Here is a 14,463-nt window from a genome sequence, read left to right as displayed (position 1 = left end):
AATAATAGCTTTAAACGGGTTCAACATGCTCAAAGGGTTATTTGGGATCTGTGTGACTTGCCTTGCAATAATCGGTCTTCAATTAATCTTCTTGAATACTTCCGGCGCATTCACGAACCTTCGCAACGATGGAAACGACAAGCTAACACGCAAAACGAAGAAAAAGACTAATAAAAACCAAATAAACAATACAAAAACAAGCATAAACAGTACATGTGGATATTTTTAACATGTAGATCTTGATTTTAGAAAAATTTAGCAACTTGAACCACCTGAAACGGATCTACGGTTATTTAGTTATGATTTTCCGAAGATTTAATCTATTAGAAAAAAAAACTGGAAAAGGGGAAGATGATAATGTCATGATGACGTCATCAATGGCGGCCGGCTCGGATGGCGACCTCGCCGGAGCTAGAGTGATCGGCCGGGATTTTGGAGGACATGTACACGTAGAGGACGACGAGACGAACCCAACGATACTCACCCTCGTGCCAAACGACGACCGACGACGGCCGGCGACGAGGAGGCGACGGCGGCGGCTCGGGTTGGCCGGTGGGGACGGGCTACGGCGGCCGGCGGCGAAGGAGAGGCGGCGGCCGAGCTTCTCCACCTCTTGGCGAAACCAACGGCGGCGACGGCAAGCGACGGCGACGACGGAGGCGGCGTGGCGGCGCAACCGGAGTTCGGCCGGCGGCGGCAGCGGATGGTTTCACGCGGCGACGGCTCTACGGGTCACGGGAGAGGACGGGAGAGGGGGCAAACGAAAAAGAAGGACTAGGGGGTCCTATTTATAGCCTTGGATTGAAGAGATCGGACTCCTCCCGCAAGAAAATCGACTCGGGAAATCAAAAACTCGGTTTTGGAGATAAACTCGGAAACGAGTTCGATTCGGGCAAGATACTCAACGATTTGCTCCGATTTTTGGGGGTAAAGATAGAGGAGGATGAGAGGATAAAAACTCCTCAAACAATCGGAAGAAAAAGGGCCGGATTGGGTGCGGATTTGGAGGGGAAAAGGGGCGGCTCGAGCTAGCAAGGCCGGCCGGCCGGAGGTAGGAGAAGGGCCCGACATGTGGGCCCCACATGTCGGTGTCCCATGAGAGGAGGGGCGGCCGGCTCGGCTTGAGCCGACTCGGGCGGCCTTGGGCCGGCTCCGGCGTGCGGAAGAGAGAGGAATGTTGGGCCGAATTCGGCCCAACGGCTTAGGGAGGGGTTTTTGAACTTTTTAATTAAAATAATTTGTGAAATGTTGTTTCAATTATTAAAAATACTTCCCTTGCTCAAATAATTCCCAGAAAAATCTAGAAAATAGAGGAACAAGCAAAGTATTTAATAAAATTTTATCTAGCTCATTTTTATGTTGAAAATTTTCCTAGATTATTAGAGTTTAACTTGTAGGCTTTTAAAATAAATTCTAATAATTCCAATTAAACAACAATTTATATATTTAGGATTTTTAGGGCGTGACACATCATCAAGCTTTTACAAATGTGTTCATGACATCGGCATGAGACGACTTTGTGAATTGCAAGGATTAGAGGGAGCAAACAATTAGCCCATGATTGTGATCCTGAAGAATCACAAACAAGTCCTGAAGACTTGATCAACTGTTGTACTCTTTTTCCCTTGGTGAGTTTTTTTTTCCCATTAGGTTTTTCTCACACAAGGTTTTTAACGAGGCAACAGGTGCAACACAATATCTAGAGTGCCATGTACTCTTTTCTCCTACCATTTTTTCCCACTGGGTTTTTGGGAGGAGTTTTTAATGAGGCATGCGCATAATTCAAATTCGTCCAAGGGGGAGTGTTATGAAACCTATCTTATTATAGACAAATTAAATTATGATTGGGAAGCTTACTACAAAAGAAAGCTTACGCCAGAAGCCAGCTTACAGAGGAAGCCAGCTTATGGCGCAAGCCAGCTTACACGAGAAGCCAGCTTACGCTGTAAGCCGGCTTATGATGCAAGCCAGAAGGTTCAAGGCTTACGATGCAAGCCTCTACCCTCCTCCGCCTATAAATAGGGCCCAGAAGGTCCAAGGCGGGGATAACCGATCTTCGGTCTACTGCTTCTTCTTTTGTAGCTTGTACTCAAATCCAGAAGAAATAAAGCTTCCGCTCGCTTATTATTTCTGTGTTCCATAACTCTGCGTTTGGTTTGCTTGTGTGCTGATCAGTAGAATCGACTGGTTTCTCAACATTGTCAAATCTGAACCTTCCGATAATATTTCCAATTTTAATACTTCAATTGGTAAAGTCCTTTATAATTTTATTTTCCTTAACCATCAGACAAACGGATGATCTCTACATTCGTGGGCACCGTCCTGGTTCTGGGTTTTACGGAAGTAAACAATCGCGTAGGCCGCACGACACTTCAAGATAGGGTGCGGCGCACTGCGGCCACCGTCGATGCAGATGATTTGGCCGGTGATGTATGCCGCTGCTGGCATACACAGGAACGCCACCAGCGACCAGACCTCCTCCGGCTTGCCTGCACGCCGCATCGGTGTTCGTGCGATTTCCTCCTGTACGAAATCCGGCGAAGTCACGCCTTGAATATGAGGATTGTTGCCGCTCTTGCACTGTAGTAGAGAGCATTTATATTCAATGGGAGATGAAACAAAAACGAAATAATTAGGCTCGATTGCATATATAGTTCCGATAATTCCAATGGTAAAAAACTGGTTCAATTCATTGCCACCCGGGTAAAAAAGTGTGTAAATTACTGGAGCGTGTTTCATATATATACATATATGGCTATCAATTGTGCATTATTCTTTAGGATATATAGTTCGGATAAACTATTCTTCTTGAGTGAAAAAATAACTTCTATCTATCTATCTATTTCCATCTATCTATCTATCTATCTATCTATTATTCTTCTTGAGTGAAAAAATAACTTCTAAAAGCACTCCGAAACAGCCATGTGGCACTCTAATTAATCAGTGGACCCACTATTTTAGGTTTTCATCTATTAGATTTACACTTATATGATCGACCCGACATTATATGTCATTAGATCTATTTTTCAAAAAAAAAAAAAGAAAATCACATCCCCTCCCGTGTCGCTTATGTACGTGTCCGTGTACGCCCTCCCCCTTTTTATTTTTGACCGGGTGTACGCCCTCCCCTTTGTTCCTTTTCTCTCCTATTTTTATGCTATTTTAGTTAGATGGAAATCACAATTATTTATAATATGTTTTTAGAAAATAAAACTAAATCATTGTCCTATACATGTATGTCGACGTTTGATGTCGTGATTCCGGTATTTGCATAGTATGGAGATCGTTGATACTAGTATATACGCGAGACTTAGGTAAAAGACACAGAGACGAGGATTTTTATACAGGTTCGGGCCCTTGAATTGTCAGGTAATAACCCTACATCCTGTTGGCCGAAGCCGGTCGTTGCTCTTATTTATCATAATCACACCAGTACAATATTTGGGGTAGCCTATCTAACTGTTGTCGACATGGCGGTCTGAAGGTCTAACTCGTAGTCGATAACAGGGTAGCCTTCCTCCTCGAATCCACATCCGGCGAGATCAGAGACAACGCTATATCTCTCCTGACGGTATCCATAGGCACCGTAGGGGACTAGCCATGCCTATCTCTGAAGTCGATATCCGGCGTCTTGTCTTGGCGTATGTTGGCTTGTATGTTGATCTATTGTTTCGTGTCCCCTCTCCTCCTAGGGGGTCTTGTATTTATACCCATAGGTGTTCCCTTGTCCAAGTAGAACTATGGAAACCAATATGGATACAATCCGAGTAGTCCTTGTCGTTTCCATGTAGAACTCTATTCATCCTTTCTTATGCGGAACTCCTCCTATATCCGAAAGTTGTTTCCGTATAAGACATGATATGTGGTGGGTTCTGCCGAGATTTAGCCCATAACCCTGACAACGTACTTATAGTACGCCCTCCTCCCCATGTTCCTTGGCAGGTGTCCACCCTCCTTTTTTTAATTATATTATTTAAATTCAAATTAGACCAAACATTTTTGACCATTAAATTATTAGTTTTCACTATTAGATCTTATCTTCGAGAAAAGAAATATGTATGTTTCTCTCTCCCTGTGCACGTATTTAAGTTTCAAAAAGACAAAAAAAAATCATCACTTCCATCTCAGGAGGGATCCCATCTCCCTGCTGTCTCTCCTTTTTCTCTTCTATTCTTTAGCTATCAACCAAATATATAAAAAAAAATACTCCCACCATATTATGACGCCGTTGTCTTTTTATCAATGTTTGACTATTCGTCTTATTCAAAATTTTTGTACAAATATAAAATTATTTATGTCATGCTTAAAGAACATTTGATGATAAATCAAATCACAATAAAATAAATGATAATTACATAATTTTTGAATAAGAGGAATAGTTAAACGTTGGTCAAAGAGTTAATGGCTTTATACATTAAAATACGGAGGGAGTAATAATTAGATAGATAAACAATCATAACTCTCGAGTACATATCCAATTTTTAATTTGTTTAAACTATTATTTATTTAAATGTTATCATATGTTTCTCTACAAAAATTATAATACGTCACCTGGATATGGCGAACCCAAGAAAAGAATTATCAGGGCATCGCATGGATATATGCCCTTTCTTTCAGTGGCGAGGCTAGCAAAAAATTATCAGGGTACTACACATATAAATTATGCAATTGTTGATTGCTATATATTGATTAATATGAAATGAATATAGCTAGAATCGAATAATCTACCCAGGAAGGTGAATGTAGTTAGGCCAATGTATCTTTTGCATATCAATCAAACAAAAAAAAGCTATTATAAAAAAATGTACATATATTTTGTCATCTTAAACCATTTAACGAACATACTCCGTGAATAAATTTTCATATAAAAGAAACATTAAAAATAAAATAAACATGTATTATGTGATCTTAAGTTATTCCACAAAATTGCATAGCTATATCAGATTGACGGCGTTAAAATAAAAATTATAATTGCAACCATGAAAATAAATTTATGCATAAATTTAATTTATCTAGGGACCACACTCCTACACTTTGAATGTAATCCAAATTGTCATACAAAATTGTAAAATAATTTAACAACATATAAATTACTTTGCAAGCATGCATAGAAAAAATAGATATATAATATGTAAGTGAAAAGAAAAAAATTAACTATGAATAACATAAAAATTATAAAAAAAATTGTACCTTTAGTTGGATGCAACAATATCTAATTAATTATGTCTTTTGAAATATGCTCAACCGACGAGATAAATTAAATCGGTTGATTTGTACGTAAGCGTTCTAAAATATAGTATACATTACCATTTAATGGACTTAGAGGTAAAAAAACAAAAGAATATTACTATGGCTTCCATATCTTTTAGATATAAAGATAAATTAGTCTATTTTATATGCGTAGACCGTTAAAAATGTGAATACTCCTATATATGAATATTAATAGGCTACGAGCATGTCCGTTGTTCGTACGCATGCATAACCAACTTTAAAATCCATTTCGATTTTCTGATATAATTTACTATGTATGAATATTAATATTATTTAGATTGACTATAGTTTTTCTTTAAACTATTGTATGGGTCTCACGTATCATAGAGAAACAATGTTTATGGTAAGTATATTTCTTCCATATTTACTAATTCACATAAAAGCATATAACAAACTATATGCATATGAACCAATTAAAGTGATGACGATGGTACAAATCATATACATTTGTCAGTAGTAAAAGTTTGGCGAGGTTTCTTAAGAAAATAGAAACAATGGATCGAACGTATGTTATTATATATTAAAAGCACGTTAAACTTCCTACAAACGCTCTTAAACCGCCACGTGTGACTCCTACAAACGTTCCTAAGTCACCACGTGGCGCTCTAATAAATTAGAGGAATTTCTAATAATTCTTAGAAAAAGAAAAACATCTAACAATTGATTTTACTTTAAACTCAGTTGTTGGTGATATGGGTGCGGGGGTATTACGTTTAGAGGGAGGAGGCCGCCCCCAAACCCACGTGGCACCCCCCGAGGGGGGTCGAGCCCCGGGTGCAGCGGCGGCTACCTCCTCATAGCTTGGGGTCGGGCTGCCCCGAACCCACGTGGCTCCCTAGGAGGGGGGTCGAGCCCGGGGTGGAGCGGCGGCTGCCCCCTCCCAGCTTGGGGTCGGGCCGCCCCGAACCCCATGTGGCTCCCTCCGAGGGGGGTCGAGCCTGGGCCGCAGCGGCAGCTGCCCCCTCACAGCTTGGGGTCGGGCCGTCCCCAAACCCACGTGGCTCCCCCCGAGGGGGGTCGAGCCCGGGGTGGAGCGGCGGCCGCCCCCTCCCAGCTTGGGGTCGGGCTGCCCCGACTCCCTCCACGTATCAGCCCACGTGTACAGGGTTCGGTGGGTGTGCCTAACGCCCACCTTACTGCATTTAAAGCGGTCCATGCAGCCGCGCCATGCCGCATTTAATGCGGCGTGCTGCGCATCTGACTGGTCTGTGATCGGTCGAATGACCGATGGGACGGCGACTGTGTACCCCCGCCCTGTCAGTGTGTCAAGTGGTGTGCGTCGTGCTCCGTCCCATCCCATCATAATGATGAGGGGCTTCACAGCCTCTTATTGCGGTCAGAGCTGGTCCAACCACTCTGAACTGACCCGGGTTCCCGTTTCCTGGTGCAAACGGGAACCCGGAAGTCCTCATCCATTAAACGGTGAATGACAAGGGTGCCCCGCATGATTTGATGGGCCCCGCACAGCAGCCGACGTGTAGATAGCTTCTGGGCTAAGGCACAAGACATGTAATTAATATAGAGAATATTTTCCCTTCTCCCTAGGTAGCACTCACAGCACATGTGGTATCCCCTTAGAAAATAAAAGGAGGACCATGCCTAGCGGGAAAGGGGGATCGAACTCTGGATCCTAAGCCAAAGCTTGTCTAGCCCTAGCTTGTACACCAGGGATTCAGAGACTTTCTAAGCACAGAAGAATCATCATACACACAGGAGTAGAGTGTTACGCTTCATAGCAGCTCGAACCTGTATAATCCCTCTCTCCCTTCCTCTCTGATCTACATCTCGTGGGCCTAGCTCCCGCAAATTCACCGCGGTTGCGTCGAAAGAGACTCCTCAGGATTTCATCCGCTCCCCCGGCCGAACTCACAAAGGGGGGCCTCACAGCCTCCCGCTAGAGAGCATCACCCCTCGACATCAGTGGACCCACTATTTTCGACCATTAGATTTGCTAACAAAAAGTAAAAGCCCCTAAGGCCCATAGGGGCTGTCCATATCGTTTACGCGTATGGTGCATGTACATACGCTACATCCTCCCCTCTTATTCAAGCTCCCCTCCACTGTATAGAAAATATATTTTGTGATAATCTAAATCATAGAGCTAATATTTTACGTACATCATTAGATTATTTATTACAAAATTTATAATTCAAGACCCAAACCATTGGATTTATCTCAAAGGAAACAGACACTGGTGGAGAAACCCTTTGTAGTCCCGGTTCGTAACCCCCCTTTAGTCCCGGTTTCCAAACCGGGAGTACCAATCCGGGACTAAAGATCGCTATCTTTAGTCCCGGGTGAAATAACCGGGAGTAAAGATCGATCTTTAGTCCCGGTTGGTAACACCAACCGGGACTAAAGATCGAGCTGACCTTTTTTTTTTTTGCATGCCCCTGTTGCTGCATGGTTTATATATATATATATAAACCATGCATATATATGTTTCAATACATATATATGCATACATATATATATGTATTTATACATATATATGTTATGCAAATGCATATGTATATAGATATATATATGAACAAAATATATTTACATTATAGAAAATGTGTACACATGCATATAGAAACATATGTAGTCATGTATTAATTACAATCCATTATATGTCCTAGCTAGCTACGATTTCGACGTAGTAGTACTCGCTGCTAGCTCAGAAGCTAAGGACCGGTGAATTGTGTTTCCGTCGTAGTAGAATTCACCCTTGGGATCAAGGATTTCTTCGTTGATGAATCCCATGAGTTGTTCTTGAACCGCCGTGATAAATTCCTTGTGTGTGGTCAGGTTATCCCTCATGCGAATAAACTATATGAATGTATGAAATTGATTAGTAATTAAACAAGAAATCGCTACGTAATGAAATTTTGAATTTATTTGTACGTACATCGAGCTCTCTTGTGGTGATGATTTGGTCTGCAAGGCAGTGGCAATACTCGCACACGTAATAGCCGCACAAGTTAGTTCCCTGCTTTTGCTTTGCGCACTACAAATAAATGACAAACAACGAGAGATCTAATTAATATACACTTGTATGTATTTGAATCGGAGAAATATAAATATAGAGCATGTGTACTCACAGGAAATTTGAACTTCCGCCTAAGTCTTTCTCTCCATTTGCCGCGGACCAAATGACGGAACCGATACCAAGCCCTACATGGAGTTTAAAGCTATGATTCGTAGTAGCAATTAACATAACAAGATTTTCTTAATTAACAAAGGAACTTATGACGGTACCTGTCTATAAGTTCGAAAACCTTTCAAACGTAGACTCTTTTTTATCCATTGAGTCATATACGTTGACGGTGCAGGCCTCCAGGTCGAAGAGTAAAAGCACCCAGTGGAATCTGCAATGTGCGTGGGATGCATTACATATGAAACACTTAGCAAGTTCGTACGGGAATGAAATTTGGTATGTAGGAAGACAGTAAAATTAAACTAACTCTATGTTGTATGGCAACAGTATGAACGTCTTGTAATGCTGCGCCTTCAGGAGATGGACGAGATTGTCCTCTGTTTCTTGTGGATATTGGTCGAGCATTGCGACGTTTACTTTCCGAGGGTCGATGAATCCAGTATCGAAAACCCTCCGCCGTCGGGCCCTTTGAATCTCCATTCTACAACGATAAAAGGGAGTATATTATTTTCTATGGTCTACTTATATACAAGGACCTAATTAATTAAAGGAGACATATAGTAAGAAATCTAACTGAACGATATACTTACAAAATCCAGCAACTCATAATAGAGACGTCGAGGGCGTCCAGCTGGTATAGTTCGTAGATTCCCCTAAAATTGATCCAGAGAATGTCATCTCCTTGCAAGAAGTCCGTGTCCCTGATCCTCGCTCCGATCATCTCTCTACCGGTGGCGCTCATCTCCATGTACAGCTGATGGAACTTGTACATTTGTGTGGGTAGGGACTGCAGCAGCTCAGGCTTGACAAGCGGTTTACCGAGTTCGTACATGTATTTCACTTCCGCCTTTTCGATTGGTGCGACTCCTAGCAATTGATCCGTAGTTAGACCGGTGTCAGTAATAAATTGTTCTATCGTCATTTCTTTACCGGTCACCAACGGCTCGATCTCCTGGTTTGGTTGCTCTCCAAGCTGAGGGACTGGTTTGGACTTTCCAGAAGATGCTTTCTTCAGCGTTCGCTCATAGTCCGATAGCTTGATGGCCTCCTTGACAGATGCAGACATACCCCTGAAGAAGTTCCTGACACTGGGGTCTATAGGAATCTTCTTTTCTGGACTTCGAGGCTTGAATTGTTTCTTGACTTCTGATGCAACGTAAGCGTCAAGCTCCTCTTGCGTGCAATCGTACCCCGGGTCCTTGTTCTTGGCGGCGTCAACTTTCGCCTTCTTTGTTGCCCTTGTGTGGGCAAGCGGTGGAGCTGGGGGGGCCCTTGACTTTGAAGGTGCCGGAAGAGGAGCTTGCGGGGGAGTAGGTGTAGGAGCACGAGGAGGAGTCGGTGCAGGATCCTGAGGAGGAGTCGATGCTGGAGCCTGCGGTGGAGACGGTGCTGGCGGAGCATGAGGAGGAGACGGTGCAGGATCCTGAGGAGGAGATGGCGGAGCCGGAGGAGATGGTGCACGAGACGCCGCTTGTCGCCCAGGGAGGATGATGTACCGCCTGCGCCATAGAATAATGGCATGGCATGTGTCTCGTAGATGCGTCTCACCGTCTCCTCCAGGGTAATCCAGCTCGAGGTCCTCGTACGCGCCTTCGACCAACTCAACTTCGACCTTGGAGTATCCTGCTAGAATCGGCCTGCAGTGGTAAGTACCTGAAGGGTCCGTTGGGATGGCCATGCCCGACGCCACCTTCATGTTGTGAGAGATTATTTGTTAGTAATCAACATATATAAGCAGCAACTAGCGGAATGGCTAAATCTTACCTTTATTGATAAGTTCTTGAAGGGAATATGCAGCTCACATGGTGTCCGCTGAGTGATGTCATCAACGGGACAGGTCGATTCGTCCTGTGTTTGCATGGCGTCCATGCTCTGTGATCCTACCTGCCCCGTTGAGGCGCAGCTGCTACGGTTTCCTGACGGGCTCACCATTGCAGGAGGAATGGTCGGCTGGGGATCATGGGACCGATGTGCGGCCATGCGTTCATCAACCTTCCTTGCCACCTCCTCTTGCATGTTGAGTTCGTAGCTCGATACCCGGAACTCTAGGTCTGCAATCTTCGCCTCGGTATCTCTCTTGCTCCTCATCCGACTCCTGTACGTGTGGATGTCCTCCTTGAAACCAATCTTCCAAGGAATCACCCCTTTCCCTCGAGTTCGTCCTGGATGCTCTGGAGTCTGCAGGGCGAGTGTCAGCTCGTCCCTATCTCTGTCTGGTCGGAACGTGCCCTGAGAGGAGGCTTCCACTGCATCTGTTAGTCGTCGCGCAGCCTCTTGTATCTGATAGCCGAAGACCAGTGAGCCATCAGCTGGGTTGAGCGTTCCACCGTGAGCATAGTACCAGAACTTCGATCGTTCCGGCCAATTGGCTGTTGCCGGTTCGATACCCCTCTCAATCAAGCTAGCCTCCATCTGCTCCCACTTCGGCATCGCGACGCTATAGCCTCCTGACCCCAAGTGGTGATGGTACTTCTTCTTGGCGGCATTTTCTTTGTTTCTTTCCATCATCGCCTGCCCTTGTTCACCTGTCTTATATGCAACGAACTCGTCCCAGTGATCCCTTAGCTTTGGGAATGTGTCGAAGTTCGGTGTCTGCCCCTTCAGTATATACTTCTGGTACAGATCTCCCTTGAAGCTCTGAAACTGTTCTGCCATTTTCTTCAGAGTCCACCTTTTCACTTTGTCCTCTGTACCCGCAGGAAGGGTGAATGTCTCGAGCATTGTGGTCCACAGCATCTCTTTCTCCGAATCTGGGACAAAGCTCTCATGATCTCCGCGTGCCCTTGTTCTTCGCCAGTACACCGTACTGACAGGCACGTTATCCCGCACAACCCAACCGCTGTGACGTACATAGTTCTTGGCGGCTTCGGCCGGGGCACTAGGACGTCCATCTTCTTCCACTTCCGTTATGATGTGCCGACCCTCAAGCTTCTTCGCTGCACCTCGTTGCCCGCGTGCCCTCTTCTGTCCAACGGAGGGTTGACTACCACTACCCTCTTCCTCCTGGTTCCCCTCCACATCCCTTTCCACGTGCCCCTGCTGGTTCCCCTCCGCATCCCTCTCCACGTTCCCTTCCTCGTTCAAGTACTGGTTTGGATCCTCGTTCCCCTCTTCTTCATTCCAGTACTGGCTGCTTCCCTCCGCGATTGTATCGTACAATATCTGTTCCTCATCGCGGTCAGCCATCTGTTGATACAAGAAACATCTGCTAAGTCACGAGACATTTATGTTTTAACAATCTAAGTCATGTATGCTAAGTGTAAATGTCGTACATTAGAACCCTACACAACCTTACGTGCTAAGTCTAATTACAAATCGTGATATAAGCTAAGTCTAGGTGACGTATATTATACAACCCTAGCTAGTAAATAATTATATACTAAATCTAATTACAAATAAAATAATCTTATATTAAAACTCAAATAATATTACATGCTAAGACTAAAATAGTCATGTACATGCTAAGTGTTTCGTGCGTATATGCTAAGTCACGAGACATTTATGTTTTAACAATCTAAGTCATGTATGCTAAGTGTAAATGTCGTACATTAGAACCCTACACAACCTTACGTGCTAAGTCTAATTACAAATCGTGATATAAGCTAAGTCTAGGTGACGTATATTATACAACCCTAGCTAGTAAATAATTATATACTAAATCTAATTACAAATAAAATAATCTTATATTAAAACTCAAATAATATTACATGCTAAGACTAAAATAGTCATGTATATGCTAAGTGTTTCGTGCGTATATGCTAAGTCACGAGACATTTATGTTTTAACAATCTAAGTCATGTATGCTAAGTGTAAATGTCGTACATTAGAACCCTACACAACCTTACGTGCTAAGTCTAATTACAAATCGTGATATAAGCTAAGTATAGGTGACGTATATTATACAACCCTAGCTAGTAAATAATTATATACTAAATCTAATTACAAATAAAATAATCTTATATTAAAACTCAAATAATATTACATGCTAAGACTAAAATAGTCATGTATATGCTAAGTGTTTCGTGCGTATATGCTAAGTCTAATTAAGACTACAATAGTCAATTGCTACTTGTCGCACCAATTCCGTAGTCAATAATTACATACCAAGTCTAATTACAAATAAAGTAATATTATATTAAAACTCAAATAATATTACATGCTAAGACTAAAATAGTAATGTATGCTAAGTGTTTCGTGCGTATATGCTAAGTCTAATTAAGACTACAATAGTCAATTGCTAGGAGTCGCACCAATTCCGTAGTCAATAATGTCATACTAAGTCTAATTTGCAATAAAATAATCTTATATTAAAACTCAAATAATATTAGAACACTACACAACCTTATATGATAAGTCTAATTACAGGTCTAATAATCTTAATTAATTGCATTACAAATATAACAATCATTTATATTATTACGTCACTTGCCTGCTCCAATTCCTTCTAGGGCTAGCTCTTCCACTCAGGCTTGACGGACGACTCCGACAACACGTCTTTTCTGCAAGATACAAAAAAATGTATTAGGATAAATGCGAAGTAACATATATACATATATATACATATATATACATATATATATACATATATATATATATATATACATATATATATATTGCATTTCACGTTAACGTTCGTCCTCGTTCGTTCGCTCGTTCACGTTCCCTAGCTCGTTCACGTTCGTTCGCTCGTTCTCATTCACGTTCGTTCCCTCGTTCTCGCTTGTCTTCGTTCGATCGTTCTCGTTCTCGCTCTCGTTCGTTCGATCGTTCTCGTTCTCGTTCACGTTGTCGCGGCAACGTACGTTGACGTGTTCGTTCTCGCTCTCGTTCGTTCGATCGTTCTCGTTCTCGTTCGTTAACAGCGGTGTGGCGGCATCGGGGCGGCGGTTGGCGCGGCGGCGTGGCGACGGCGGCGGCGGCGTGGCGTTGTGGGGCCGTGGCGGCGGCGGCGTGGCGTGGCGGCGGTGGCGTGGCGTGGCGTGGCGGCGGCGGCGTGGCGTGGCGGCGGCGGCATTGCGCGCGCGGCGGTGAAGGCGGCGGCGGCGTGGCGACGGCGGCGGCGGCGTGGCGTTGGCATGCGGCGGCGGCGTTGCGCGGCGTCGAAGGCGGCGGCGTGGCGCGTCGTCGTCGTGGCGCGGCGTCTCGTGGCGGGCGGCGCGACGGAGAGAGATCGAGATCGGAGAGATCGAGATGCATGAAGGGAGATCTGGCGGCGGCGGCTCTCACCCCAGAGATGCGGCGGCAGCGGAGGAGGCGGCGAGGACGACGAGCTCGAGACGACGGCGAGATACGGCGGCGTCGGCGCGGGGATTTGCCCTAGGCAGTGGCGGCGAAGGAGAGAGGCCGAGAGAGATCGATCGGCCGAAAACGTCTAAGTGTTGGTGAAGAAGACGAGGGCGCACCGGGAATATATATACCCCCGGATCTTTAGTCCCGGTTGTTGAGAACAACCGGGACTAAAGATATCTTTAGTCCCGGTTGTTGAGAACAACCGGGAGTAAAGAAAAGATATTTACTCCCGGTTGTTGAGAACAACCGGGACTAAAGATATTAGTCCCGGTTGTTCTCAACAACCGGGAGTAAATATCTTTTCCCGCTATTTCGAAATTCTTTTTAAACCCGGTTAGGGTTAAGAACCGGGACTAAAGTGGCTCTATTGGGAAAAAGTGGCTCTATTCCAGCCACTGCCCCTTCACGCCAGCCATCCCTATCCATTTCCTCGCCTCATCTCTTCCTCGCGTCGTCTCTCTCTCGCTCCTCACAACCCCGCGCCCTCGCCGCCGCCCTGCGTTAGCCCCCACCGCAGCTACGCGCTAGCTAGTCCTCTGCCCGCCGCTTGGTTCGCCGGTGTCGTGCAAGCCGACGCCGCTCGCGCAAGCCTCACGAATCGCGCATCAGCAATGGCGGGTGGAAATCCTCACGATTTCTTCTCCAGTCGTTCAATGAAGCTCCAACGGGCCACATGGACGGCTCCGACTACGGCTTCTCGCAGGGGTCTTCAGGATATGGTGGATCTGGCACCGGCATCCATTTTGGGGGAGGGGGATCGGGGG

The 14,463-nt window shown here is 44.5% G+C and overlaps 1 protein-coding gene across 2 annotated transcripts; it reads right to left on the bottom strand.

Annotated features, from left to right (window-relative positions):
• Positions 1 to 7,794: 7,794 nt before the first annotated feature.
• Positions 7,795 to 11,740, bottom strand: LOC136356391 (uncharacterized). 2 transcript variants are annotated; one of them, XM_066310176.1, is made up of 6 exons: positions 9,001 to 11,740; positions 8,718 to 8,891; positions 8,512 to 8,621; positions 8,355 to 8,427; positions 8,162 to 8,260; positions 7,795 to 8,082 (listed from the first exon to the last, which is right to left on the bottom strand). In XM_066310176.1, exon 1 carries the CDS (start codon positions 11,594 to 11,596, stop codon positions 10,118 to 10,120), a length of 1,479 nt encoding a protein of 492 aa, XP_066166273.1. In that variant the 5' UTR covers positions 11,597 to 11,740; the 3' UTR covers positions 7,795 to 8,082; positions 8,162 to 8,260; positions 8,355 to 8,427; positions 8,512 to 8,621; positions 8,718 to 8,891; positions 9,001 to 10,117. The 2 variants fall into 2 exon arrangements, with proteins under 2 accessions (XP_066166273.1, XP_066166274.1); XM_066310177.1 differs by having other exon boundaries at positions 9,001 to 11,637.
• Between the last annotated feature and the right edge of the window lie 2,723 nt (positions 11,741 to 14,463).

This window comes from Oryza sativa, chromosome 4 (genome assembly GCF_034140825.1).
Source record: "Oryza sativa Japonica Group chromosome 4, ASM3414082v1".
Classification (NCBI taxonomy): domain Eukaryota; kingdom Viridiplantae; phylum Streptophyta; class Magnoliopsida; order Poales; family Poaceae; genus Oryza; species Oryza sativa.
Note: the sequence above shows the minus strand (reverse complement) of the source record. Positions and strands in the feature narration are given on the sequence as shown.

What these genes read in the sequence shown, in the direction of transcription:
- LOC136356391 (XM_066310176.1), bottom strand. Translation starts at nt 11,596, where the DNA reads ATGGCTGACCGCGATGAGGAACAGATATTGTACGATACAATCGCGGAG.